Below are 13,810 nucleotides of genomic sequence, written 5' to 3' on the forward strand. Positions count from 1 at the left end.
CTGTCAGGTCTGCTGGGCTGGATCTGCTGTCCTGAGCAGTCCTGGCTGAGGCTCCCGGAGGAGCAGAGCTTGCTGCCTGGAGAGTTGGTGGGCAGCTCGCCTGCTGCAAACGCATTTCTCTGCTGCTCGCCTTTGGTCCGGAGAGCTGCAGAATTTTTCTCCTCTTATGTAATGGTCTGCTGGTATCTTTGCTCGGAAAACCTCTTTTTCAGCTGGAGGGTGTCAGGAGCCGTGTCCTACCTCTCCTGGGTCACTGCTGAGAGAGCAGCTGGCCGGGGTAGATGTGCCAGGGCGTCGGGCAGCAGAAGGGAGCAGCTCCCCTCCCCTTCCTCTTGTCCCCAGCCTTTCCCTGGGTCACCCTCCTCCTCGTAGGAGCACGGGGCAGCTCCGCCTGGGCGACCACGGGCAGCAAATGGGGGAAAAGGGGAGAGGGGAAATCTGTGCTGGAGCGGTGTGTGTCGGGTGTCCCCCCGCCCCGAGAGCCACAGCGCGGCTGGGGCAGAGCCGAGCGCGACGGGGGGATGCGGTGGGACATGGGGACGAGAGCGGAGCGCGGCGAGGGGATGCAGCAGCCGCGGGACCGGGGGATGAAGAGGGGAGTGCAGCGAGGGGACGCAGCAGCCGCGGGACCGGGGAACGAGAGAGGAGCGCGGCGGCAGCTGCTGCTTCTGCTGCTGCGGGAAAGCGGTTCGCCAAGTCTCCGAGCCGGAGCTCTCCCTTCTCCGGCTACCGGCGGGGATGGGGAGGAGGGGGCGAGGGAGGGGCGCGGTGGGGTCGGGGGACGTCAAAATGCAGCATCATCCTCCTGCCCCGGCAAAGTCCGTACGTGTATGTGTGTGTGCGTGGAGGGGAGAAAGCGAGCAGTGCGAGGGCACTGCCCGCACCGCCCCGGAGCAGCTGGGCCGGGCGCAGGGCTGCGCGGGGCGCGGAGCGGAGCGGGCACTGCGGAGCTCCCGGTGCAACGCCCGAGCCTCGCCGGAGAAAGGGGGGCACCGGGAGGGAGGGGAGGGAGGGGAAGGGGGGCGGCGATGATAGCTGGCTAGGGGGGAGGGAGGAGAGAGAGCGGGGGGGGGGGGGGGGGGGGCGGGAAGAGAAAGAGGGAAAAAGGCAAGGCCCCCCCCCCCCGTCCTCCTCCCTCCCCTGCTCGGTCCCTTCCACCCCCGGCACACACATACACACCCGCACGCACACACACACCCCATTGATCAATATTTGGCTGTCTTGCTGCAACTTGCTGCAGTCTTTTAAAGGAGTAGTAGAGAGAGAGGGAGAGAGAAAGGGAAACTGGCAGGAAGGGGTAAGGAGCTACACATGTCACATGTGCTTTCTAAGACGGCCAGGAGCATCTGCAGGCTGGATCTGGTGGAGGATGCTGCGGCAGGTGATACACAGAGGGCTCCAGTCGTTTTTCTACAAGCTGGGCTTATTCGTGAGCAGGCATCCGGTGTTTTTCCTCACTGTGCCCGCAGTCCTGACCATCATCTTCGGCTTCAGCCTGCTCAACCGCTTCCAGCCTGACACTGACCTGGAGAGCCTGGTAGCCCCCAGCCACAGCCTGGCCAAGATCGAGAGGAGCTTAGCCAGCAGCCTTTTCTCCCTCGATCAATCCAAAAGCCAACTGTATTCGGACTTGCACACCCCGGGGAGGTATGGCAGGGTGATTCTCCTCTCCAAACCCGGAGGCAATATTTTGCATCAGGCTGATGTGATCCTGCAGATCCACCGAGCCGTGCTGGAAATGAAGGTGAACTACAAAGGCTATAATTATACTTTTTCCCATCTGTGTGTGTTGAGAAATCAGGATAAGAAATGCGTGCTGGATGATATTATTTCAGTGCTAGAGGATCTGAGGCAGGCTGCCCTCTCCAATAAGACAACAGCCAGGGTGCAAGTGAGCTATCCCAACACTAAATTGAAGGTATGCTCTTACTGCATGCTTTTGCCAATTAAAGAGGCAGCACTTCATTTCTTGTCCTAAACAGCAAAGAGGAATATAATCATATCTATCTCTCTCTCTATGGAAATGTGTGTGATCTGGGCTATCCTTGGGAAGCAGCTGAATCCGGTGCCTTGCTATTGTTCTGGGAGAGGAGGGAGGGTGGGGGACTGGATGCTACTGAAGCAGGAGAAGCAGGGAGCGGAGAGCCTGAGCACCGGGAGACCTTGCAGTGCCCTGAAGGTTCAATATACAGAGGAAAAGGGAGAGGAGGTCGGTGGGTGGTTCAGAGCTGGGTTGCACTATTACCTTTTCCAGCCTCACTGCCGTGGTGGGATGATTTATCTTTAGTGTGCCCAGAAAAAGCTTTCCTCAAAGACATAGTGAGCTCCTGTGTCTGCCTGCTCCTTCCAGTGCTGTAGGAGCAGCAGGAGGTTTGGGCCAGAAGCGAATTCAGGTGTCCTGCCTTCTTTACCTGCATGCAAAGAAGGGGAGGTGGGATTTTTTTTTCCTCTCGGTGTGAAAATTATTAACTCTGTCACTGAAGGATGGGCTGGAGTTTTGGGATGGATACCAACAGCTGGAGGCTTCCAGCAAAGTTGAAACAAGGTAAAAGGTGAAAGTAGTTTCAGTGGTTCCAAATAAAAGAATAAACAATGTGGCACAAATTATGTCAGGACTATTTCCCTGGCATAAAAGCTCCCATCTGCTTTCCCTCCCATCTGGAGCGACCCAGCTCACCAAGGCTAACCTGCTGTGAGTAAATAAGGTACAAAGTTTGCAGGTGGCTCAGGGAAGAACTTTCTGTGGATTACAGTGTATCTGCATGCTCCCTTGGGCATTGCACCAGAGGCAGGATTTATTTACCAGAGTGTAACAAACTCCCTAGCACGCTATCTAGTCATGGCTCAGGTCATAGGGAGGAGGATACGGTCCTCCTTGTACACCCCTTGTACACCGGAGATCTTTGGGGTTACCTGTCCCTCTTTTTTCAAAGAGTTCCTCAAGGATGAGGGAGGTAGTGCTCTTGCAAGTACCAGCACCAAGATCCTGAAGTCATAATTTGTTTCTTCCTGTTCATTTACAAAAAAAAAAAAAAAAAAAAAAAAAAAGATAAAGTCAGTTTCTGTCCCAAAATCTGAAACAGAGACATAGATTGTTTTTACTGGTCTCCTTGCTTCAGTAAAAGGGCCGGGTGGGACAGCTGGGATTTGGTCCTGTGGCTGTAGATGTTACAGTAATTGCTTTGTGCAGAGTTGTGGCTGTTTGAGCTGAGTGTGTAGAAATGAAAAGGTCTCCTTGCTGCTGCTGGAAAGTACTGAGTGCAAGGAGTACTCAGAAAAACAAGTTATTCTGGATTAAATATCCCTGAACAAATTTTATCTTCTAGTTGGCTGCAAAGACAATCCCACTATTGCAGAATTAAAGTGCTTCTATTCCATTTTGTTTGTCTTTAAAGTTAAGATTAAGGTAGTTCAGTGGAGAACATTGATAATCTAGACTAATATAACTGTAATGCACTTTTGTACAGAAATTGTCATCCCACTCTCTCAATCCAGATTAATTTTCTTGTGTAGAGAAACACTAACTGAGCTTGGCAAAACTTGGATGGGGTCACCTGCAATGTGTTTTTGTACTAGAATAGTGCCTATAGCTCCTCCTTTTTTAAAGATAAAGGCAAAGGACAAGATATGTGATCTAGATTAGCGACCTATTGGAATAAAAGTGCTTGGTAGATAATTCACACAGAGAGAAAGATTTTCCCAAAGCATAGATGTTTGACTCTAAGCACTGCAAAATACCAGCCCAGCACCTTCAAACTCCCAAATAGTTGTTGTATATCATCTTCTGGATGAAGGAATAAATGCTCCTATGTGTCTCAGTTTAAAGTTGGACAGAACAGGCAGCTTTCTACCCATTTTCCAGTGAAAGAACATGAAGCCACCAAAATCTGTGACTGTGTTTCAGAGAAAAGCCAGCAATTACAACCCATTTCTGTGGAAAAGGAGAGTTCCTGCTTTTACTGAGAAAAAGAAATACACTTTGCCACAATTTTTTGTGTTCAGGTACGGTAAGGACTTTTTTGTGGAACTATAGTCAGCCCTGAACCTGCGCTGGTCTTCAGCGATGGTGTGTCCACAGAGACTCACCTCCTCTGGTCTCTTTGGCTCCAGCTGCTGGGAATAAATTACTATTTTGTATAGATTAATTCTCTAGGTCATCCCTGTCATCTCTGTTGTCCCATCTATCAAGGGTTAGGAAGGTGTGTTCTCTCCTTCAAGCCATGAACAAAGTCTTGGGTTAGTCGAGGCTCACGGGCTATTTACTGACCTCCCTCTCTTTGCACCTCTGAGCAAAAGCTGTGGAAATCCAGGCCTGTGTTGCTTGTTCTGAGGTGTCCAGTTGTGCTTAACCAGAAATATCTCAGATGCTGCACCCACTAGGGTAGATCAGTTTCTGGGTGTTCAGCGGGGGGAAACAACCCCTGTGGCTGTATCTGTGAGGGTTTTTATTTCTTCGCTCTTGAGTTGTGACATGAAGGAGCAGTTGTGGCTAAACCTCATGGGACTGCAAATGAGAGGGCCAAATCTTCCTGCTCTTATTCAGTGTGGACCAGAGCTCATCACAGTCACCAGTCCATGCCCTTGGGATTCTTCTCAGCTAAACTTTTCTGCATCACTAAGACCTACCAGATCTTCTAGGTTGCCTCATTTTCCCAGAGGTCACGTTGCTTGATTAATACTGGTAGATTTTGCTCTTTTTCTTTTAATAATGGCCTCAGACTTAACAAAATTCTTCTAAGAACAACATGGGGATTTACAAAGCATGAAGGTGCCCCAGATGTGTTTAGTCTGCAGCTGACATGGGTCAAGTGTCAAACTGTACTGGTTTGAGAACCACAGTGACAATGTTGAGCTGCTCCAACCTCACTCCTGCTCCATGAGGGAGCTGTTAAAACACTTTGTAGTTTTTCATTTCCCCCAAGCCTTGTGAGCAGCTCTCACTTTGTCCTTCTTCCCATCTCCTGATGGAGGCCAAATTCATTCAGTTCTCTGAGGTGAGGCTGGCTGAAAGCTGACTGAGAGTGAGTTCTTGACAGGTCTCCCATGGGAACTTTGTGGGAGCCGTCTGAGCAAGTTTAAGCAAACTGCTCTAGTTTTGAAACAACTCTTATTGGACTGCAAAATCTGATGAAACTGCTCGACTTTTGCTGAGGAAATCTGTATGTGGAGGGTGATGTTTGTTTAACCATTACTCGCTGTATGTTGAAAGAGGTTGTAGCCCTGAATACTTCTATCTTCACTGCCCTTTTGTGAGTCAGGAAGCCTTGGTCTTTCCACTTGCCAGAGAAGGAGCAGAGACAAGGCACTCACATTCAGAGCGCAGACTGCAGCATGGTTTCCAGCTCCTGAGATGGGTTTAAAATCCACTCTGGCAACACAGGGGTCATTGTAGACTAGCTCGGGTGAACTAGGCTATAGGAAAAGGCCGGCTCCCGTTGCTTTGGGGACAGTATCTAGCCTGTTCACGGTTATTGTTACGCTGCAGTCTGCAGCCCAGTCAGAGTGACTTGCCCAAGGTCATGCAGATAGACCGTGGTGGAGCAGGAAAACAAAGCTGGATGTATGAAGTCTTGATGAAGACTTTTGAGATACGTCCTGGAGAAAGATTCCTCATGCTTTCCTCACTCCAGGACATAGAAATGGTGCTCCTGTGCTTGGGGTCTGGATTGTGCCCTAGCTGCATAGATTGAGCAAATCTACACTGACCATCGGTCATCAAACTGTTAAATCTCAAGTTTTGTCAAAACTTGGCGTTATTTTTGCCAGTTGAGACCTCCACGACAGTGCCTGGATGTGACTTGAGGGACAGCATAGGAAAAGGTTCACTTCTAGCTGGTATATGTACTCTGTCCTCGGCATAACAGTGTGCAGTGTTCTTAGAAGTGGACACATTGTGCCCTTGGCCCCAGTGTGGGGGCCAAAGTGTGGTCTGAGACACAGTTTATTCATTGGTATAGACAGAATTATTGATTACATGGGGATTACTTCTTGTGTAGAGTCAAATATGAGGGAAGAGATTGTTTTTTGACCCTAATTTGTTAATAACCCCAGAAAATTTGCTGTCTTATTCCAGAAAAAGAAAAGAAAAAAAATTTAAAAAACAATAAAAATTATTTCTGAACACAGTCCTTACCCAGAGAAGAAAAACCACAAAAATATTTTTTCTGGTATTTCACCTTTAACATTTCTTTTCATGTTTATTTGCTAGTTTGTCTGAGAAAAGATAGTAACTGAGAACTTGCCTCTCTGAGATCAGAATGAATATGATAACTGCTGGTTTAAAGGAATCTTTTTCAACAGATTGGTTTCTGTAATACTGCCTTCAATTAATTAAGTATCAGTCATTTATGAACACTATGCTAAACAGCAGTCAATAAAACAGAGATCTCTATTACCACATTTGTGATAAACACATCAGCTGGATATTGAATCTGTTCTTGCATAAGCAGAAAAGTTACTTGCATTCACTGAACATCTTGAAACCTCTAAGTGTAAATTTGGTCATGGTCAGATTCTCAGTTTTTCTCACACTAACAGCTGTACTTTTAAACGAGTCTTGCTCCATTTGCATTCGTGGAGTCTTTCCCACTGCTCTAAGATTAATCCCTCCTTAGAAGTCCCTGAGGCATGGGCCACCTCCATGAGACAGAGAGGATATAAAACCAGAGCCCACCTACATCAGAATAGGCATCTGTGCACCAATAATGTCCACAAACTGATTATTCCTTCAGTAAAATCAGTTCAAATATAAAATTAACTCCAAGTAGCAGATGCTTCCTCGGAGACAATGTGGCTCTGTACTCATTTGTGATACCCCCCGCCCCAATCCAAACCTGTGGGTCAGAATCTTGTGAAGTGCTCCGTGGCTGGCAAAAGCTGCTAAGTCAAAGCAAAATAATAAAACATGCAGGGAGAAAATCAGAAGAGGAAGGCTGGAGGCTGCAGATAGTTTTCATCTCAGCCTCTCAGATCAAGACAGGATTGGGCAGGCTGAGCTCGGAGCAGCTGCTCAGTAGCATGAAAGCAAGCGGAAAATGTTTGAAGGCTGGTAGCATCTTCTGTCTCACAGGTTGGGAAACTTACTTGGGAAAAAAAGACCCTTTTGTTCTTCCAACTCTGTTTCCATACTGGCTGGCAGGACTAGGAAGGGCTCCTCACCCTTCTCACCTGGATGGGCTGGTGGAGCCAGCAAAGACTGCAAGGAAAATATTCTCCACTGACCTTTTGGGTGACCTTGGTTATCTGCTTCGTGCCATCACCACACTCCCAGCTATTCCACTTTTTAGTTTTGTCAGCACTTGCTGGGGGATGTGGCCTTTTGTGCAGTGCCAGGCCTTGATATGAATAATAATAGAGAAGCAATTGGAAGGTTGTTTAGGTAGAGAGAACAGGAAGATGCAATGAAAAGCCCTTCAGTTAGTAGCAATGGCTCATCCCCATGGATCTTGGATAGGTGTCAACTGCTTGCTGAAGAAAGAAAGCCCAGTAGCACTTTTCCATCTTCCTACAACAGATAGTCCTCTGTGGACATAAACAAAATACTTATTTCCTTTATTAAATATTTGGTTAACACTTGGCAATGTTAACACTGACATAGTACCCTACGCCTTTACAAAATATCTTTGGAGCCCCTTACTGTACTGGCTATGTGAGCTGTTGGAGGGCTCTGAAATTCTCTCTTTAGATTTACAATTAAAGTAAAGGACATGTGTCACATTCCCAGAGAAAGATGCTTTTGAGGAGAGGTTCAGAGAGGTAGGGAGAGGAGATCCTTAAACCAGCTTTAACTGTTTAAGTACATGCTCTATGGTAGAAGTGGGAGGAACTTTGTAAGGACAAAATTAGATTAATAAATATGGCCAAAAAATTCTTAAATTATTTAACATCCTTTACGTGTATGTGTCTATGCATATTACATGCATACCTTTGTCAGTTGGTAAACAATGAAGTAGGTAAGGCTGTGCTAGACATTTCGAAAACAGTAATCTAATAGCAAAACCTGTATTAAACCTCTTCAAACATTAAGGGATAAGAGACCTCTTTGCACTCTGCATAGTGCTTATTACAGATGTCACAGTGAAAAAAACTGCTGACTGGTTTTCCAAGTGAATTGAGTTAGGAAAATCACGATCTCACATTTCTACTGAAAGCTTTTAATTTATGCAGCTCCCACATCCACTGCACCCTCCTAGTGCAAACAGTGAGACATGGCTGGGACTTGCGCTGTGAAACAGCTTTAAAGAAGGATGAAGAAAAGTCTTCAGTGATGGAGGAAAGCAGGTGCTGTGTGTGATGGAAAGGAGAGGGGAACGCAACAGGAGGCTAAAAGGGCAAACTATAAAGTCTTTTAAACCTCTCTTTCTCACTACATTAGTCCTTTTCTCTGTTTTCCTACCTAGCAAGGTGCAAGATGCTCATGTGGAGAATAGACAGTAAAGGAAGTTCTTGGAAGTGGGGCTATGAGGCATCCTACAAAGGGAGAGAGCAGTGACAGAGCTCCTGAGCATTGCAGAGACGATCACATGCAGTGGCACGTGTCATTGCCCTAGCCCTGGATTCACCAGGTGGGAATTAGCCTCACTTTTACACTGGTCAGGCCATTTGGGAACAGGAGCCTTAGGTGGAGTGCTGAAGACCTTTGATGACACTAGCAAGGGTGACCTGATGGCAGCGGGAAGATTTCCAACTTTAAAGAATTACTGTAGAAGCATCTCAAGGGCAAACTGGTAATAATTTCTTAGTGGGCAGCGCTGGTATTGAACAGAAATTTTGCTGAAGTTTTTTTTTCTTCCTTAACACCACTCACACATTGGTGAGCAATTCCTGCACAATACCAGTTCTGCACGCCCAACAGTGGCTCTGTGACACATCAAACAGTCTCACAGCTGTGAGTTGGCCAGATCAGCTTTTCTCACTGGTTTTATATTTTGCCACCACATATGCCCTCCTTCATTCCACCCTTGCCAGCAAACTGGTACCACAGCCAGGGAGCTGCTGGGTGATCCTGGGTTGACAGACTGGCATGTCACTGCCAGGGTAATATTGCAGAAGGTTTTGTCTGATAACAATCTATAACTAAGATGGAAAAGTTAGTTGGCAGCACAGGTATGTGATGCTTCCTGAATATGTATGACAGCAAATGCTTTGGTGTCTCACAGAATAATTCTTCTTTAGAAATACCGGTTGCACAAGCCCTAAAGCTTAGTTGTCTGCTCTGAGGGCACCAGAAAAGGTAAAGGACAGTTCTGCCTAGCTGCCCCACACCTTTGAATGCAAAGCAAATCACAGAGACTCTCAGGGTAATGCAGCCCACCTACAAAGGACATTCAAGTGGGATTAAATAGGGGCTACTAATATGGTCCAATCTACCATAATTATTTCTTTGTTCAGTTGGTAGGAGACCTGGGAGCTGCCATTGAAGACCTCCAAAGGGAAGTCCAAACACCTGACGTGTATCCTCTCACAATATATAAGGAACATGAACACCACCCAAAGAACTGGTTCAGGGGGCACCTAAAATTTATGCTCAAGTTTGGAACTGAAACAAGACAGAAAAGTTGCCCTTGTGTAAGACAGGGTCTTGCTTTTATTACACCTTGTGTAATTGTTTCCACCAGCATTACCCAAGTGTTGTCAGTCTGGTGGGGAGGTGTTAGTATTACCACATACATGGTGCATTTTTGCACATGTGTCAAACAGCTTCCTAAAGGGTGCTACGATTCAGCAGTGACCATGGAGCATTTTGCTGCTTCTGTGCTAAATCTTGTATTACCTGTGCTAAATCATGTATTATCTGTGCTGTGAGTAGGGCTGGCCCATAAAATTTCAGATTAATCTTTTCCTATCAGAAGGTACAGTACTCTTGAAACCAAAAGCATCTGTGAAACACTGTCTACTTTGCCCCTGATTTCATTTTGGAGGATGACAAGAGAAGGGCAGTTTCCTTCAGTTTCATTTTGACAGGCCACCAACAAAATATTTCCTTTTTTTTTTTTTCTCTTTTTCTCTCATATTATACTTTGGGTTAGAAAATGAAGGAGATAAAAAAACCAAAATCACTTTAAAAGGAAATGTTTTCCCATGTTCAAACTTTGGGGAAGGAAAATCACAGCCATAGGCTCTGTCTGGCAGGAACCCTGCATGGCTGAGGACACAGCCCAGACCCCCTGGACATGAATGTACCCCCAAGAGGATGCTCTGGCTCTTGTTAATGCTGTTTTTTACTGGAGAGTAAGACACTGCATTGATGGGCCAAGTGGTCCCGGCTTCCAGTTTTCCAAGCAGGTTTAGTTTGTAAAAAAATTTGCAGTTCATTGAGAAGATGTTGTTAGCAGTACTTCATTATGCAACTACATCTCTTTGATGGGATTTGTAACTTAAATATAAATCACCTTTTTCCTAACCATTTTCCAGGATAGTTTCTTAGAGCAGATTTTGATTCATTAACCAAATACATTAACAAATTCAGTGCAGAGTAGATGAAACCTGGAAATATTCATGTGAATTTTTGTCCGTAAAATTTACACTTCAATTTGTTCATGTTCATGACTCTTACCAAAGAAGGGAGGTTTTATTCACAGATAAGCACAAAACATCCCCCAAAAGAGATTTCAACACATAGACTTTTGCATCCAGATGAAAAATCCATTTCTCCTCAAGGGTGGTTGGAACGCATGGTAATAAATGCTCTAGTAGTGCTTCTTTGTTAACTAACCTTAATTTTCCTGCCCATAACTGATTTCCCATGTGCATGTAGAAAACACTGGTCACTCAGTTGGTGTACAACAGATTTATCATAGTAAATTGCGCAGAAATTTGGGACACCAGCAGAGAAATGTGAACATTTCTGAAGATTTACAAGTTTCTGTCCACTCTTTTCTTTCCCCAGGTTTCAAGATTAGCACAGGTATTAGGTTTTAGGTATATACATTAAAAAAATTTCTCAAGCTTGATAAGCTTAAGAGCTCCACTGGTCTCATAAAGTATTTTATGTTTTGGTTTTGAGAAGTTAATTTTAGAGAAAAGAGTGCTTTGGGTTTGGTTTGGTCTTGGGAGGTTTTTTGTGACTTTTTTTTTTGTTTTCTCCTAAAAGAATAAAGGTTGTATTCTTACTTTTACCATTTTCTTGCCTCAAGTATCAGATTTTGGAGGTGGGAAAAAGAGGACATCCTTGAAGGGAAATTCGTCTTATATAAATGCCAAATACTGTAATTGCATATGGTCCATGGTCTTTTCATCACAATATTCACCTCAAAAGCCAAGTTAAAACAGGTCATTTGTCACTACTTAACAGATCTGAACTAAGCTCCTTTAGGAACGATTCTGATACTGTTCTTGTGGAAAAGCCAATTACTTTTTGAAGTAGCAAAAATAACAAGGAAAAATAAGGCAGAATGAGACATGTTTTCATTTTGTTTAAAGCAGCTAAAAAAGGTAACCAGGACAGAGAATAGCCCAGGATGAAGCTCAAAGAAATGCAGGTTCACCCTTAAACCACTTGAGTTGGGTTTTCCTAGAGCCTGTTCAATAAGGATACAGTGGATAGAAAGGATGACATTTCAGATACTGCTTGGTGAAGGAGCACTTTGGGGTGTGGGACGGTGATTTTGGTGCAGGAGCATGTATTCAAGAATTCATGTTCTGCCGTGACTTCTCCCTTACATTGATTTTCCCATTATAAAGGAGGGCTGTGCTACTGCTGGGGAAATTTAGAGAGCTTGTTGGAGTTTTATGAGCAATCCCACACCTCTTCCATGTAACATCAAGAGGTCAAAGACGTAAAAGGTTTATAAGGTCAGTCTAACCCACTCCCTGGCCTGTGCAGGATTATGAGTAAACCATAACACAAAAATTAATTCAGATTGGCTTGAATGGGAAATCAGTCATGTGGGTTGGAAACTGGCTGAAAGACTGTAAACGAAGAACCATGATAAATGATAATGTAACAAGTTTATGGATGGTATCTTGCAGGGTATCTGGAGAATTTGTGTTAGATCTGGTCTCATCTAACATCTCTATTAATTATCGGGAAATGGAATTGAATTGCACAGGAGTGAAGTTCACAGATAATATTAAACAAGGAGGACATGTCAGCAGCAGCTGAGTCAGAGAATTTACACAGACAGAACCAGAGCAGTTAGAAAGTCAAACAGAAAATAATGTTATTTTCTGAAGAGTTTTGTTTGTATTCTGGTGCCCAAAGGGCAATGTAGGGTCCTCCTTTGGAATAGATTCCTGTTATCTGAGTTTTGCAAATCAAAAAGTGAAGGTGAAGCACTTAAATGATATGATCAAGGTCAAAGACAAAGTTGATGTTGAAGTTGGGATTTTGCAGCCTCCAGAGAAAGGCCACTTGTATTTACTTCTGACTCTGACACCGCTTAGCAAGGATGGACATTTCAGCACTCGATGTTCTCCTTTATCCTTCACCTTCTTGCAGATCAAGCTCTGCAGGACAAACACATCTCCCTATGTTGAGCTTGAATACTGCTTTGGAGGCTATAGATGATGTGTTAAATTACCAGGGAAGCCTTGGTTGTTGATTTGTTTTGGTTCTTTTGTTATCTTTCTAGAAACAAATTAGTCTTTTTCTGGAAGCTTGTGCTGACTGGATTTTTGACAGATGATTTGATTTGGATGATCCCTTTAAGTTCTTTTACCATGTTGTGAATCATATGATTGTTCCCCAGCACCTCAAATTCAAATATCCTAATACTCCTAATGTCACAAATTGGCTCAATTTCGTCCATGTTGAATTTTGTCGTTTATTAATTATATATCCTGATTGTGCCAGGGAAAGAATATCATAGCAAATATTTTTAAAACTCAGTTGAACAGGATAGTTAGAAAATATTCAGCTGGACCATTTCTACTATTTTTTGTCCAACTTGACCATGATTGCAGACCAAGGGTCCAGGAATAGGTTGATGATATTTGTGAAATGAATTGTGGAGTCAGACCACTTTGTCTCCTTTTCTTGACAAATGTCCACAATGTCAGGACCTTTGCTGCAGTGGATGGGACCTGGTCTTGTCTTCAGAGCCAGCCTGTGACCCTACCACTGAGGGTCCATGATGTTGCAATTTGTGGGTGTTCATGCAGAGAGTCATTATAGGATCACTCATCCCAAAGATGGGATCCATTTCCTCTAATCTGAGTCTTTTTCTATTCAGCAGCTACCCTAAACTGGGCCCAATGTGCAATCAGGGGAGAGAAGAATGAACCTCCAGAAGCAATGCATTTCAGTTTTTCTAAACATCTACGTTAGGAGGGGATGAATTCACCCTTCAGAGATTTCATGGACCAGAGACCTTTATAGAAAAGAGTTACATCAGTTGAAGCATTTCCAAAAGACCTAAGGAATAATCTGCACTTGCACTGACATGAGAAAAAACTTCCCAGAATAATTCCGTGGGTAAAATCTAGGTTTATTCTCAAGTCCACTGCAACTTTGTCTCACTCCAAGTCTCTGACAGGGTTTTGAAAAACTCTTTTTGAAAATTATTATTAGACAGTTGCAAAAGAACTAAAATACATTAATCTGAATAAGGAATTAGCTCCCACTGAAGGAACTGGAATTAAATGCCATCCTCCTGCAAAATAGATTGCCAGATATTGGCAGTTTATTGCAGCAGGGAGACAGAGATTTTGCATAGTGCTCAGAAGACAAATGCTAAGATTCCATCATCTGGAAGTGCTTTACCATCTGATTACTCTTTGGCTTACTCTATTAGAATTTTTCCCTAAATATTTGTTTGAAGTCCAAAGCTGGCTAAATACCACAAGGTCCCACCATCTGCAGCATTTTTGT

General features: G+C 44.5%; 1 protein-coding gene across 2 annotated transcripts in view; it reads left to right on the plus strand.

Annotated features, from left to right (window-relative positions):
• The first annotated feature begins 1,155 nt into the window (after positions 1–1,155).
• Positions 1,156–13,810, plus strand: part of PTCHD4 (patched domain containing 4) — an 84,031-nt gene continuing 71,376 nt past the window's right edge. The window contains exon 1 of one of the 2 annotated variants that reach the window (XM_027749294.2): positions 1,156–1,744. In XM_027749294.2, the coding sequence (XP_027605095.1) occupies positions 1,319–1,744 (426 nt within the window). In that variant the 5' untranslated portion in view covers positions 1,156–1,318. Of the gene's footprint in view, positions 1,919–13,810 lie in introns of both variants that reach the window. The other variant, XM_027749293.2, reaches the window with a different exon arrangement.

Source organism: Pipra filicauda, unplaced genomic scaffold, assembly GCF_003945595.2.
Source record: "Pipra filicauda isolate LSUMZ 115617 unplaced genomic scaffold, ASM394559v2 scaffold209_size2725305_pilon, whole genome shotgun sequence".
NCBI classification, from domain to species: Eukaryota; Metazoa; Chordata; class Aves; order Passeriformes; family Pipridae; genus Pipra; species Pipra filicauda.